Source organism: Terrapene carolina, unplaced genomic scaffold (assembly GCF_002925995.2).
Source record: "Terrapene carolina triunguis isolate 2854851 unplaced genomic scaffold, T_m_triunguis-2.0 Scaffold21, whole genome shotgun sequence".
NCBI classification, from domain to species: domain Eukaryota; kingdom Metazoa; phylum Chordata; order Testudines; family Emydidae; genus Terrapene; species Terrapene triunguis.
In genome coordinates this window covers 42,689,395-42,704,184 of record NW_020664372.1, presented here as the reverse complement: position 1 = coordinate 42,704,184, position 14,790 = coordinate 42,689,395, and the positions used below count along the sequence as shown (strand labels likewise).

At 38.8% G+C, this 14,790-nt stretch overlaps 1 protein-coding gene across 1 annotated transcript in view; it reads right to left on the bottom strand.

The window, feature by feature from the left end:
- Positions 1 to 14,790, bottom strand: part of MGAT4A (alpha-1,3-mannosyl-glycoprotein 4-beta-N-acetylglucosaminyltransferase A) — a 140,446-nt gene that overhangs the window by 82,633 nt on the left and 43,023 nt on the right. Inside the window, exons 3-5 of the mRNA XM_029913506.1 lie at positions 7,581 to 7,748; positions 4,340 to 4,480; positions 1,360 to 1,493 (exon numbers count right to left, since the gene is read on the bottom strand). Coding sequence (XP_029769366.1) covers positions 1,360 to 1,493; positions 4,340 to 4,480; positions 7,581 to 7,748 — 443 coding nt within the window. The remainder of the gene's footprint in view (positions 1 to 1,359; positions 1,494 to 4,339; positions 4,481 to 7,580; positions 7,749 to 14,790) is intronic.

Here is a 14,790-nt window from a genome sequence, read left to right as displayed (position 1 = left end):
CTGTCTAAATTTTATAGGTTGAAATGAGAAAAACATTAACTAGAAGTAATTTTATCATCTTTAATATAATGCAGGAAAAAATTGCATGTAGCAATAAATTCACTGAATTTTTAGGTCTTAATTCCACTTACACTCTTATCAATCTGCATGAGATGCTCTAAAAACATTTTCTGCAGCTTATGGAGATTGAGAGCTACCCAAATGTAGTATCCAGACTGATGGTCATGGTTGACAGGCAGGAAAAATGGAAAGCAATATGACCTAGAATTGACTCCCAAGTTGTTCTAATTTAACATTTCAAGAGGAGTAATCTAAAACTTTTAAAAGGAGGCCTTAGAATTTGCTGAATTCTCAGTATGTTCTGATAACAGAACTAGAACCACCTGCATGTCTGTTTGGCTCTGCACTTACTCATAGAAAGGTTCTAGCTTATATAAATTAAAATAAATACAGCCACTGTACAATTGTAGGCTCGTACAATAGAGACAGTTTTTACAGTTGTCCATATCAAATGGATGCAGGTTATGAGCCCCAGAGATGATCACACTGCTTCATGAGTAAATTATACAGTTAGATGAGTAAGAATCAGTCCTTTATAAACCCTCCCACATTCTATAACTCAAGACCACAATCTGCCAGGGAAAGCACACATTTCTAAAAAGAGATTTTCAACTCTTGCAGCAACTGATAAAATCCTTCCTAAGAGAGACTGATTCCCTGTTGTCCTTAGGATCTGAGCTAGAACATCTGGTGTAGTCAGCAACAATAAATCAGCTTTCCAAACTGTCCAATGAATCCTGTTTGAATGGTGTCCACCAAAAGACCAGGTTCAAAAATAATGATCTTTTAGCAGGAGAAACATATTGTCCAGAAAAATAAAAACAGCAAAACATTTGTCAACAGACTATTATGCATTATGAACAAAATCCTCAGCACAGGACCCAAAGCAGGAGGGTCAGGCAATTGGATCATATACAAGAGAGAAATTCTCCCCACCAAGTTGGACCTCTGCAGAGGCTACTTCAGCCAAACAGCTGCAACAGTGCTCTCCAGCATCAACACATGCCACCATCATCAGTGGGAGCAAGCACCAGAGGATCTGCAAAATGATGGATCCCCTGGACCTTCCTCCATCTTCTCTCTATTGAGCAGAAAGTCCTTCTCACACAAACTTCAAGGTGATGTGTCTCAATATAACACATGCACCATACACTCTGCCTCTTCATGCACCACCATGAAATCAAAAACATTTTTCTATAACAATGTATTTGTCCTTTTAGAACATTCAAACCAATTCTTAAAAATTGCACAATAAACTGCTATGTGATACTAATGATGTAAAAATACATAAGTGATTACCTCTCCTATGAAGACAACCATAACACAATCCAGTTTCTCTTCTGGAGACAATTTATCAATAAGAGAGTGAAGGGTTTCTGTAAGATAAGACTTTACTTTTCTCTTCACGGTGGGAATTCCCATTACAATTGAAACTGAAATTAAATAAAAAACAAACAAACAGTCTTATGCACAATCAATATAGAAGTCTTTATATAACAAAGTATTAATTCAGAAATACACTCAAAATATTAAGAGATTACACAGTAACCAAAAACAATTTCAAAGCATACCAGTATTATTGGGAATACAATTGATAGGAACAACATCAATTCTTAGGGGAAACACAGCCAGACGAAAAAATAGCAAATGCTGAAAGTGTCACAATATTAATATATATGTATTGTTAAGATGCATACAACCATGGTATCAGTTAGTTAAGGTCGCACTGAGACTTACACAAAGTAAACTAAAATCCCTTTTCAGAGTTTAGTCTCCAAATTTAGTACAACAGTTTTTCACAAACTAATCTTCTATGTAGTGTTTTTAGCAAAATATTTAATAACTTTTGCAGAAGAAACTTATTAAAACCTCTTCTTTCCCATACACTACCCCAAATACCAGCACTCTGACTCCCACCACATTGATGCTAACCCCACCCACCTATCCCTATTTTCCACATGGCTGTTCAATCTTCATGCTCTTTAGCCCACCCCAATACACAGGGCTGCCCTCCCACTGGGAGCAGAATAGGTGGGGGGAATAAAAGGGATGAGTAGGACTAGATGCAGTAGTGGGGAAGCCTAGGGGCCCTGTACTGAAGCAGCTGTACTTAAAGGGCTGTCACCTTTAAATACACAAAATCAAGTTAGAGCTGAAAATGCTGATTGGCATTCTTAACTCATCCTCTTGTGCTTACAAACTACAGATCTCTCAGAAAGATATGTAATGTTAAATTTGCATTGACTAGAAATGCCTACCCAGCAGGCACAACAGAAAAAGAGAAGGATGGTGAAGTAAATCTTAATTTCTCTACTGTTTTTAGGACCCTTGATTTTGATTTTTTTTTTTTTTTTGCAATTTAAATTTTGAAATAATATATGGTTGGCTTAAACCTGTGGAAGAAAGTCTGAATCCTCCACTTTGCTGGTTAAATACACCTCTACCCCGATATAACACGAATTCGGATATAATGTGGTAAAGCAGTGCTCTGGGGGGGTGGGACTGCGCACTCCGGCGGATCAAAGCAAGTTCGATATAACGCGGTTTCACCTATAACGCGGTAAGATTTTTTTGGCTCTCAAGGACAGCGTTATATCGGGGTAGAGGTGTACGTATAAATAGGTCCTACCAAATTCACAATCCATTTTTGTAAATTTCAGAGTCATAGCATTTTAAAAATCTTGAATTTCACAGTTTCAGATATTTAAATCTTAAATTTCATGGTGTTGTAAGAAAGCATGAATATGTATTTTAAAACAAAAATATAAACATGTAAAGCTCTTAAGCCAGCATTTCTCAAACTGGGGGTCCTGACCCAAGAGGGGGTCACAAGGCTATTTTGTGTGTGTGTGTATGGGGGAAAATCGCAGTATTGCCACCCATGCTTCTGCGCTGTCTTCGGTGTTGAACGGCCAGAGAGCAGATGTCCGGACGCCAGCTCTGAAGGCAGTGCCACCACCAGCAGCACCGCAGAAGTAAGGGTGGCAATACATCCTACCATTCCACCCTTACTGCTGCTGGTGGCAGTGCTGCCTTCAGAGCTGGGCACCCGGCCAGCAGCTGCTACTCTCCAGCTGCCCAGTTCTGAAGGCAGTGCAGAAGTAAGGGTGGCAATACCGCAATCCCCTTACAATAGCCTTGCAATCCTTTTTGGGTCAGGACCCCCCCCGTTTGAAAAACACTGTGTACTTTGTATACTTTTTTCCCTATAATATAGTATAGGGCAAAAGTACACAGAAGACCAGATTTCATGGGGGAGACTAGATTTCATGGTCCATGACACGTTTTTCATGGACATGAATTTAGAAGGGCCCTACATATAAAATATGTATTTCAATTTTGTTAGTGGGTGTGATTGTGAATATGAGACTTGATTCTGCACATTTAATATGTGGGCATGCATCTTGTTATAACAAGGACAGAATCAAACCCCAGAACTGCTATCAAAACAAGGAAGCTTCAATTATGAGAGAATCAGCAGCTCCAGATCAAACAGCAGACAGACACAAATGGATTAATACGTCGGGCCTTCATGCCTTATACACATGCAGACATGCTTCCATGTACATGACCCTGGTTGGGCTTTATCTGCTTTAAGCACTGCGGCTCCAAGAATGGAATTATGTGGAGATCTACTGATGAAGGAGCAGAACTTTTGAGGCTTAATCACTTGTTTTGGTGAATATGTGTCTTTACAAAGTATAAGGAATCAGTAAGAGAAAAAACATGTATTCTAATAGAAGAAGTGTTTTTTCTCCTCCAACCAAGGTCCAACTTTTGTGGAGAGGACCAAGCCAATTATCATTAGGTACCCATAATTCCAGGTCCTCTGAGTTATACACTGGAATTTATTGGTGGGAACACCAGACACACCAACTTTGAAATGGTTAAATCCATGCTTGATTTACCCATATATCGGAGTAGCCAAAGGGATGTGTCAGAAAACTAGTTTCAGAGCCTGTAATATTTCCATGCCTTGTTAATTTTCATAAATCTCATTAAAAGATAACACAAATTGATCCCGATTAAGTGCTTTTTATTGTATACCTTAGCACCTGGGGTAGTGTGTGATCTGGGATTATGTAGTAAAGAGCAAAACTGAAGACAACTCCTTTCATCTTGGATTCAGTGTGAGTTCTAAGAGATATCATACAAATAAAATTGCAGCTACCAAACAATACATTAAATTATGATATTACCAAAACAAAATTAGGAAGTCCTTCAGACATACTATTTTATATATAAACACATAAGCATTATTTAAATTATGCCATCATACCGCCTGTTCGTCCCAGACCAATCTGCACAGAAGGTTGAAGGCTTCCTTCATTCTTCAACAAATGAGGCAAATGGTAATAGATATTTGGCACTTGAAGAGATTTTCTGCTTGTTAGCTCTTTTAACAATTTCAGCGTTTCATCTGCAAACACATATAAAACCAATAATGCAGAAAATTAATCAGAGAGGCTATATGTTTATGCAGCAATAAATCATATGCAATTCCAAAACTGATCATTCATTCATGCTTTGTTTGAGTTAGGAAACATTTTTAAGATTTGTGTACCAGGAAGTAAAACCTTTTCTGTTTTTAATTTTTAAAAGAGTTATGAACAAGATTGATTTTTAATAGTTTTCTGGAAACGGAATCATATTTGTATCATCGCAAGTGAATTACAATGTGCTCTGACCAATGACAGAGAGGAAATAACTCACCTTGAGTAGAATCCTCCATAAATTTTTACCTTGGGTGTGTCTTTATATTATACAGTATATTGGGCTTATTATTCCCAAAAAATTCAAAATAATCTGTATCTACTCTCACAGGAGCTCAAGCAATGACTTAATCCTCAAATAAATAACTTGAAAATTGCATGCACATTTTTACATACATTGCACACAAATATATTGCACAAAAATAGGACTACATACGGTATACGGTGCAACAGTCCAGGAATTAAATTTGGATATACTTTTTGTAATAAGAACAGATACACCTAACAAAAGTAGGCATATGAATTATTTACTGCAGTTAAATACTGAAGTTAAACCAGTTCTAAAGATGTTTCCACAATGGATCATAAATATCAGCTTTGAAATTCCCTTGCCAGTATGTGTCAACTTTCTTAAATCAAATATGAAAACCATAGCCAAATTTTTTAATTAGAAAAAAAGCCATAGCACCTCATATTGACCTTCGAGATCTCATGAGTTTCATAAAGATCAGGTCAGGTCAGAAACTGGTTTGGAGACTTCCAAAGAAAACCTACCCACCTTAGAAGTGATGGTGACTCAGTAGATATCACTCTTTCCTGGGATGCTGAAATGAACCAGTGTTTCCTATACAACTGGAGATGCCTTTTTTGGATGAAATCTAATACTAAACTCCTGACTACTTATAGTCTTGAAAAGGCCCTTGTACAAAGTGCAATGAGTAGAGGTGTTCGCTTCGATGTGTGGGCTAAATTCCAATTTGGGTGATTACACTCTTCCTGCCAAAATTTTCTCTGCAGTTTCAATTGCAGAAGTAGACGTGGAAGTTCACCCAAATGTATTCCAGGGTGGATGAATGACAAGATCTGTAAAGCAATTTGGATTCCTTCTAGATCTAAGGTACTAAACAAATACAATATAGATTTGAGTATTTATATGTTATTTAAAATATACCTATAATAGTAATCTCTGGCACATTTACAGTTCATTACATTTAACACAAGAATTGGTGAACCAGTGTCAACCCAAAGTAAGAGGCAACAATCCCAAAATTACAAGTTAAAAATAATTATACCTAGCCCATACATCCCCCAGGAAAAAGTCACAGTGCAGAGTTAGTCTTTATGTTGCGCCCAAAAAGTCTTGACTTGGGTTCTGTCAAACCAATGCGGTAAGTGAATTACAGAGTAGAAGGTTCTCCAGCAAAAAAACACTGCCACCATTTGTTAAAATCTGAGATTGTTAGTGAGAATGCCACAGCTGACCTCAGAAGGCAGGGCAGCACATGGGAAGGGAGCCTATCTTTTAGGCAACTATGCCCAAGCCATTTAGAATTTTAAAGATGTATATTACTACTTTTAATTGCACCAAGAAGTGAACAGAAAAAGACAGTGCAGTCTTTGGAGAACTGGTATAATATGATTTCTTATGGCCAAACATTCTGTACAAGAAGGCCAATACGTTTTACATAAAGACAAACACAAACTAAAACTCCAGATCCAACCAGTTCTTTACTTTGTGAAAGTTCAGATTAAGATCCAGATCCAAACTTTATGGCTCAGGCTCATCTCTAATTCTGCATGATCTCTAGCTTCTAAATGTTCTACAGTCTTAAACCACTATGGAGAATGCATTGCAATAGTCCAATATGGATATCACAATCACATGGCTAACAACGGCAATGTACACATCAGAAAGAAAAATCACATGATATGTTACATGCAGATTTAAAAAAGTAATGTCCCCAATGCTCCTGGTATCCCAGGAGGCCATCTAAAATCCAGAAGAGTGAGGCATTAATGTACCGAGGGACAACTTTTTAATCAGTACCTGGCTGGAGGACCTAAGACATGAGCTGTAGAGTACAGAGTAGACTCATCTTTCTATAAAAGGCACTACTCGTCCAAGTTTTTCAACATTCTATAGTAGTACTAGGAAGTGACAGTAGACGTCAAATAAAATTTGTTTTAGGTGTACTTCTCTCATATGGAGAAAATCAGGGAGTATTGGTTTAAATAGCTCCAGACTGAGGTCCTTTGGAACAAAATTATTTTTGGCAATTTTGACTTTTTAGAGACAAATTAAATCTCTTAAAATCAGGGGAATATACTTCAAAATAGAAACAGTGACAAAATTGTTACAATATGGTTGTGCTAGGCTACAAGCTAATAATCTTTCCATATACAGCTCTTGTTAATTTTGAGGATTTGCCTCATAATTTGATGAAAAGGAATAAGATATAATTATTTTTAAATATTTAATTATCAGTTTTGCAGAAAAGGGTAACAAATGTTTGCTGCTACTTACTACACTTTGCATTGCTTAAAAGGCAAACTTTAGAAACACAGAATCCCCAAATCAGATCCTGGTAGGTAAAGAGGATTTCATTCTACTTTTAACATTTGCATGAATTACTAGTTTTCTTTTTTAAGTTGCTCATCAGTTTTAGCTTAAAACGTGTAAAGATATTATACAAATTGCTGCCAGATTACCTGTACTGAATAGCACCCAGAAGCCCCAATCTATTTTACTAGGCACTTGAACAAGTATATAGTCCTTGAAGAGATTACAATCTAATTTAAAATATGATACGAGTGGATATAACAAACAGAGGGAATGGAGGATGAAGGAAGGGGGAGAGGTACCAGAGATAAGAACATGTTACATAAACTAGTTATATGCACAGTTGGATGGTTTCCAAGCATTTGGTTTTTTAGGATATTTTCTTTTAATAATTATATACAATAGACATCAGTAATCGAAAGACGTAAAACATTAAGCTTAAAAAAACCCTATATCATGTCTTGTACCTGAAAAATTGTTTAATGCATCCTTACTTCCATTTGTTTCTGCTACTGCACGTCTGAATTGCTCCAAGATGGCATTTAGCTCAGAGGAACGCTGCAGCGTTCTATGCTCAGCAATACGAAGACGTTCCTTCAAAGCATGAAATTCCCGCTGATAAGCAATCAACTTTTCTAGAAGGAAAAAAAAATGTCTGGTTACTTACTTTTGAAAACACTTCATCTGCTCTTGACTCCCCAAATAGTGTTCTTATATAAAACAATTTTGTGGCAAACTTTGGGCTTAGAGTCTCTGAACAGGTAGAAAAATAACTGATCTTTTGTGGAAGGCTGAAGGACAACCTTTATCAAATTATTAAATTAACTGCAATATACTCCTGTTAACTCCAGTGTTAGAAGAATTTAGATCAGTGGTTCTCAACCAGGGATATGCAGAGGCCTTCCAGGGGGTATATCAACTCATCTAGATATTTGCCCAGTTTTACAACAGGCTATATAAAAGCACAAGCAAAGTCAGTACACTAACATTTCATACAATTACTTATTTATATTACTCTAAATACTATACACTGACATATGAGTACAATATTTATATTCCAATTGATTTATTTTATAATTATATGGTAAAATGAGACAGTAAGCAATTTTTCACTAATATTGTGCTGTGACACTTTTGTATTTTTATGTATGATTTTGTAAGCAAGTAGTTTTTAAGTGAGGTGAAAATTGGGGTACACAAGACAAAAATCAAACTAGGGTTGCCAGGTCTCCAGTTTTCGACCGGAATGCCCAGCCGAAAAGGGATCCTGGCAGCTCTGATCAGCACTGCCGTTAAAAGTCCGGTTGGCAGTGCAGGCAGGCTCCCTACCAGGCTCCGTGCAGCTCTTGGGAAGCTACCGGCATCTCTCGCCAGCTCCTAGGCGTAGAGGTAGCCGTGGGGGCTCTTCGTGCTGCCTCCGCCCCCAGTGCCAACTCAGCAGCTCCCATTGGCCAGGAACTGCGGCCTTTTCCTACTGGCCGCCGGACAAGCAGCCGCCGAAATGCCACCGTGAAGTGGCAACGTCAAGAGGCGTCGCCGCCAAAATACCGCCATGAAGCAGCGTCATCAAGAGGCGTCGCCGCCAAAATTCGGTGGTAGCGCTTCTTGACATTGCCGCTTCTCGGCGGCATTTCGGTGGCTGCTTGTCCGGCGGCCAGTAGGTGGGCGCACATGGATGCCCCGGTGGGCGCCATGGCGCCCGCGGGCACCACGTTGGGGACCCCTGGCTCAGAGCCACGTGGTCGCACCTCCGCCTAGGAGGCGGAAAGAGATCATAGAATCATAGAATATCAGGGTTGGAAGGGACCTCAGGAGGTCATCTAGTCCAACCCCCTGCTCAAAGCAGGACCAATGCTGGCAGCTTCCCGGGAACCGCCTGAGGTAAGCGCTGCCCGGAGCCTGCACCCCTCATCCCCTCCTGTGCCCCACCTCCCTGCCCCAGCCCTCTCCTGCACCCCAAATCCCTCATCCCTGGCCCCACCCCAGAGCTGCACCCCTAGCCAGGGCCCTCATCCCCTCCCACACCCCAACTCCCTGCCCCAGCCCAGAGCTCTCTTCCCCACCCATACCCCTCCCCCCGCTCCGCACCCCAACCCCCTGCCCCAGCCTGGTGAAAATAAGCAAGTGAGCAAGGATGGGGGAGAGCGATCGACGGAGAGAGAGAGGAAGGGATGGAGTGAGGGGGGGCATGGCCTCAGAGAAGGGGCATGGGCAGGGGTGTGGCAAGGGTGTTTGGTTTTCTGCAGATAGAAAGTTGGCAACCCTAAGTCAGACTCCTGAAAAGGGTACAGTAGTCTGGAAAGGTTGAGAACCACTGATTTAGATGATGTGGTAATTATGCAGACACTTACTGTAGCACAGGCTAAAACCCCAAACTTTTTGGACCAAAGTACCAGATAAATTTTAATTTCAGAGTGAAATAACACAGAACCTATTTATTATTTGCATCATTCAGAGAAGTTAGTGTAGCTGTAGCAGTATCAGACTTGGCAGCACTACTGACTTATAAAAAAAGATTGAAGCCAGACATGCATTAGGAAATAGTTTGCAAAAGATATGCATCTTTTGAATAATTTGTATGAATGAATAAATGGAGTTTAGTGATATAGTTCAACTTTACTTATTTAACCCTTTAGTACTAAGTTACCAGCAATCTCCTGTGACTAAAACTGTGGATTCCTAGTAATATTAGTAAGCAAACGTGTTTGTAGGTAATTACACACATATTTTTTCTTTTTTTGAGGTGTAGAGAGAGAAGGAGGGCTGCAGTAAACACAAGACCCTCTCAGTTATATCTTGCGTCCTAGGACACAACCACCCAAGAAGCTAAGCATCTCAGGTTTCACTGACACTTTCTCTCCCAATCTTCCCTTCATTGTTGCCCTCTTCACTTTGCCAGCCTGTCAGCTCCCTGTTTTGAAGTCCCCAGCCTGATCACACAGTAGCCCCACCTCTGATCTCAATCCATTTCATCCCTCTTCTCTAGTCAATGGATGTTCCAGGTATCCATCTGTAATCCAGTGGTGATCTCCCATGCCAACTTCTGAAAAGTACGAAGTTAACTCTACTTAATTAAGTTAAAGTTTTGCAGGTAAATTATCTTTTTGGTTGTTAAAAGACTAATACAGTACAATTCCTTCTCTATCCATGCACTGCTCATCTTTCTCTTGTTCTCCATTAAAGATTGATTATATTATATTTCTTCCTTTGTCCTTTTTTACCCCCTATTTTACATTTACTTTCTCTCTGTAGTTAGGATGTATTATCCATTTAATATTTTGAAAACGTAATTAGTTAGCTAAAATACCCTGTGTTTAGAAAAGAAGGAACAAAACACAGTTCACAAACAACATTTTGCACAGAATAATATACAAAATGGTCTATTACTTCCTGCCAAAAAACCCAGGCAGCTAATTGAAATAAGAATTATTGCTTAGCTAGCAATACCAAGATGCCCATAGGGATTTCTTGACACAAGTAGAAAAACCTCAATTTTTTAATTATTTTAGCAAAAAAGAAAACATTAAAATTTAAATAAGTTAGAAAAACAGGTCATTAAAAGATTACTAACTTAAATGAAAAAAATACTTAGGTTTCCACCATAGTACCAAATGCTTCTTTCCTTCTATTGAGATACCAAATTACTAGCCATAAAGCTGATGGAAGGACCCCAAAAGAAATCTATCCTCTGATGAATAAAACACCATTTGTTCCCATACAGAGAAGCAGCAAATGAGTAGAAAATAACAGAAGATTTGGTCTTCAAAAATTCTGCAGGTTTTACAGCTTGGTCCTTGATATTTTTATTTAAGAAGCATTTATTACTTTAGAGTAAAAATGGGAAGCTGATGTTTTGCCATACACTTTGCTTTGGAAGCCAAAAGGATCAAATAAAAATATCAATACTCAATAACTGCTACTAGAGATGATTTTCCTGTTGAGAAATTACATAAGAACTGAATGTTTTAATTCTTTGTCAGTTGTTTTCATTCAGACAGCATAACTCCAGTAATTAAAAGTAAATGTTTAATCTGGCTTAATGTTCTGCATTTCCTGGAAAATGGTCTGCTAGTTTAGCAGTTGGGTTTCTCCATTTTTTTTTCTTGATCCAAGAAACATGCAGAGTCGAAAACCCAGATATGCTCTTTTGGGAGCTTGATTCTTTTGTGGTGCTCTCATGAATGCAATGGGAGTTCCACTGGCACCTCAAGAGAAGAACACACTCCACAAGCTACAAATGCTGTCCATTTTCCTTGCAGCCTCAGCCCCACGTACATTCTTTATTATATAGTTAGATGTTTTAGTTCCAGTTCTGGTCAGCTACCAAGCTATGTTTTACAATAGATCCCAATTTCCTAAACTCAGCAGGAAGAATCTGGAAATATTAGTGAGTTTTTCACTGGTTTTTAAGTTATGTTTTCTTTATTACTAGTCCAGTGTGTTAAAATGAATGCATTTCAACCCTTGATGATTTTAAGAGTTAAGTGGTCTTTCCCTTAGCAAAAAAAGGGGGCAGCAAAAAAAGAAGAAAAACAGGAGAGAAAAACCATACTGTAGTTTCATTTTATATATATGTCTGCCAGAATATCTGAATACTGTAGCAGAAGCAGCCTAAATTGTAGGTTAATAGTTTGCATGACCAGAAAGGTCTGAATATCAAAATTTCAAATGAAAAATAGTCTGATCAAAATGGTTAAAACTCTCCAAACTTCGCCTGAGTCACTTTGCTGCAGTAATGTTACAATGTTGAAGATTAAAGCGCCAGAGTTTTTAAAACTGTTAATAGCTTTTAGATTAAATGGATGAACTACTGCAGAATCACCTTCATAATTGTACGTGGAAAGACTCCACAATACTATCAGTAGAGTTGCAGCCCCTGTGGCTATCATAGGTTTCATGATACACCAGTCTTGAGAGTAGAAATCCTACAAAGGAATCTAGAAAGTATAATTGGACAGGCTTTCTACTAAAGACGGTGCTACAACTACAGCAGCAAGTTGTTTAAGAACAAGTCCTCATGTTACTGTTTAGAGATATTCTAGTATTTTTAAAATCTACCAACAAGGGTGCAGAAGATACCATTAAAAGTATAAGATTCTGACTACACTACTGCTTTTACCAAAACTGTAATTGTGTTCACATAGGGTTCATATGTATACGTATGGTTAGCACATGGTACCTAACATCATGATCAGGTGTGGACTGGCCAGACTCTAAGGCAGGGGTGGCCAACCTGTGGCTCCGAAGCCACATGCAGCTCTTCAGAAGTTAATATGCGGCTCCTTGTATAGGCACCGACTCCGGGGCTGGAGCTACAGGTGCCAACTTTCCAATGTGCTGGGGGGTGCTCACTGCTCATCCCCTGGCTCTGCCACAGGCCCCACCCCCTCCCCTGAGCCTGCAGTGTCCTCGCTCCTCCCCCCCAGAGCCTCCTGCACGCCACAAAACAGCTGATCAGGAAGTGTGGGGAGGCGCTGATCAGCAGGGCTGCCGGTGGGTGGGAGGCACTGGGAACGGAGCTGATGGGGGGCTGCTGACGTATTACTGTGGCTCTTTGGCAATGTACATTGGTAAATTTTGGCTCCTTCTCAGGCTCAGGTTGGCCACCCCGGCTCTAAGGCCAGAAGGGAAAATCATGATCCTCTAGTCCAGGGGTTCTCAAACTGGGGTTTGCAACCCCTCAGGGGGCCGTGAGCTGTCAGCCTCCACCTCCAAACCCTGCTTTGCCTCCAGCATTTATAATAGTGTTTAATATAAAGAATGTGTTTTTAATTTTTAATTTGTAATAGACCCATAACCTCTGGCTGAGTTACTGAAGTCCTCAAATCCTGATTTAAAGACTTCAAGTTACAGAGAATCCACCATTTATACTAGTTTTAACCTGCAAGTAACCCATGCCCCATGCTGCAGAGGACGGTGAAAAACCCCCAGGGGGAAAAATGTATTTAATAGAAAGCTGATGGACATTACAATTAAATGTAGTGCCAATAGAGGTAGTTCACACCTTTCAAAGTTATTGTTTCAGTCTCTCGATAACAGTACATTATTGCTATACCTGAGTTCACATTTGAAGGTTTCTTTTGCAACCATAAAGGCCACTTATAAAAATATAATGAAATCTTAAATTATGGAGCACAAGACGACAGTAGGGAGGAAGTGGGCATTTGGCATTTACCTGTGTACAATGCCAGATAAGTCCTGTTAGGGGGAATTGCCAAATGCTAGCCCTTTAAGAGGAACAGATTCCAGGATTCAAAACTAACAAGCAGACTCAGCACTAGTTTACTGAAGCAAACATATAGAAATGGGTTACATTACTATGTTTTTATTAGCCTTATATTCCAGGTCAGTCACCAGATGGTGATAGTTAAGTCTTCAGATCCTGGCAGAATGTTTCTCTATTCAAGGTAAAAGACCAATTTGAAAAAAAAACAAAATACAAAAAAAAAAAAAAAAAAGAGTGGGAAACAAGCCTTTTGTTCCCAAAAATCTGATTACTATTTTGTTAATGCTGCAGTCAGTCAATTTCAAACCAAAAACTGGCAACCCCTCAATCTGGACTGGTAAATCTGAAGATCCAAAAAAGTCTTCCAATCGTAGCAAATTTTGTATTTATTTGTTATGAACAATTATAGCTTGTTAACAAAATCAGCTATGCAGATCTAAAATACCTTTTCGTAATTAGTTCTCTATTTTGAAAAAATGAATTAAACCCTACATATTACTTCCGACATGAAAGTGTCAGTAGAGAACGTAGCTGTAAAACAGTCTTGCACTTTGCTACCTCAGGTTTGCATCTGATTTATATACATTTCCCTAGCTGTGTTATTTTCTCCTGTAAAAACAAGGAATCAAAATAAAGTGATTGGTCTATTTAACAGATGTCAATAGCCTTATTCATCTAATGTTTGACATTTTTGTCATCCTGCAGGTTTTTTAATTGAGTACTAAAACACATGCTTTCAGAACAAATTGTACAGTAGGACACTGAGGATGCCTGCTGACAGAGAAATCACAGCCCTTGCTACATTAATTCTCTCAGACTGCTATGCCTACTAAATCTCAAACTGAAGCTTTTCCAGTGGAGTTCAAATTCTTATGTGAGATGCATAGGTCTTCTTCAAAAACAAAAACTGTAGTCATGATCCTTCAGAACCAAAAGTAAAAATGTATTTGAAAGAATTCCTACCCATGTTTCCAGCCTAATGTAATCATGGAACCACACTTAATGTAATACTTAACAAAATCTGCATAGCAAATTTCATAGATTCGTAGACTGTAAGACCAGAAGGGACCAGTGTGACATCTAACCTGAAATGCTAGTATGAAATTTACCAATCTGTATTTAAAAAGGGCATCGTCAAGTTAAAATTCACATTTTAAGAACAAATCTCCTCACAACTGATGCTACTCTTATTTTATTTCTTTATAGGCATTTCTATGGGGATTATGGCCCCACACCAGTAACAGGTAAAAGATATATCTTTAAAATTCAGTTAAAATATTTTCATTGTCTATTTTTTCCCCCAGAGTTTGGACAATGAAGACCGGTCCAGTTGCTTGTAAGTCAATTTTTAATAAACTACACTTTCAAGTTCCCACGCACAAGCACAATGCTGCAAACAGTGCAGAGGAGTATATTTTTACAAAGCTCTTTCCACAGAATATATATTTTAA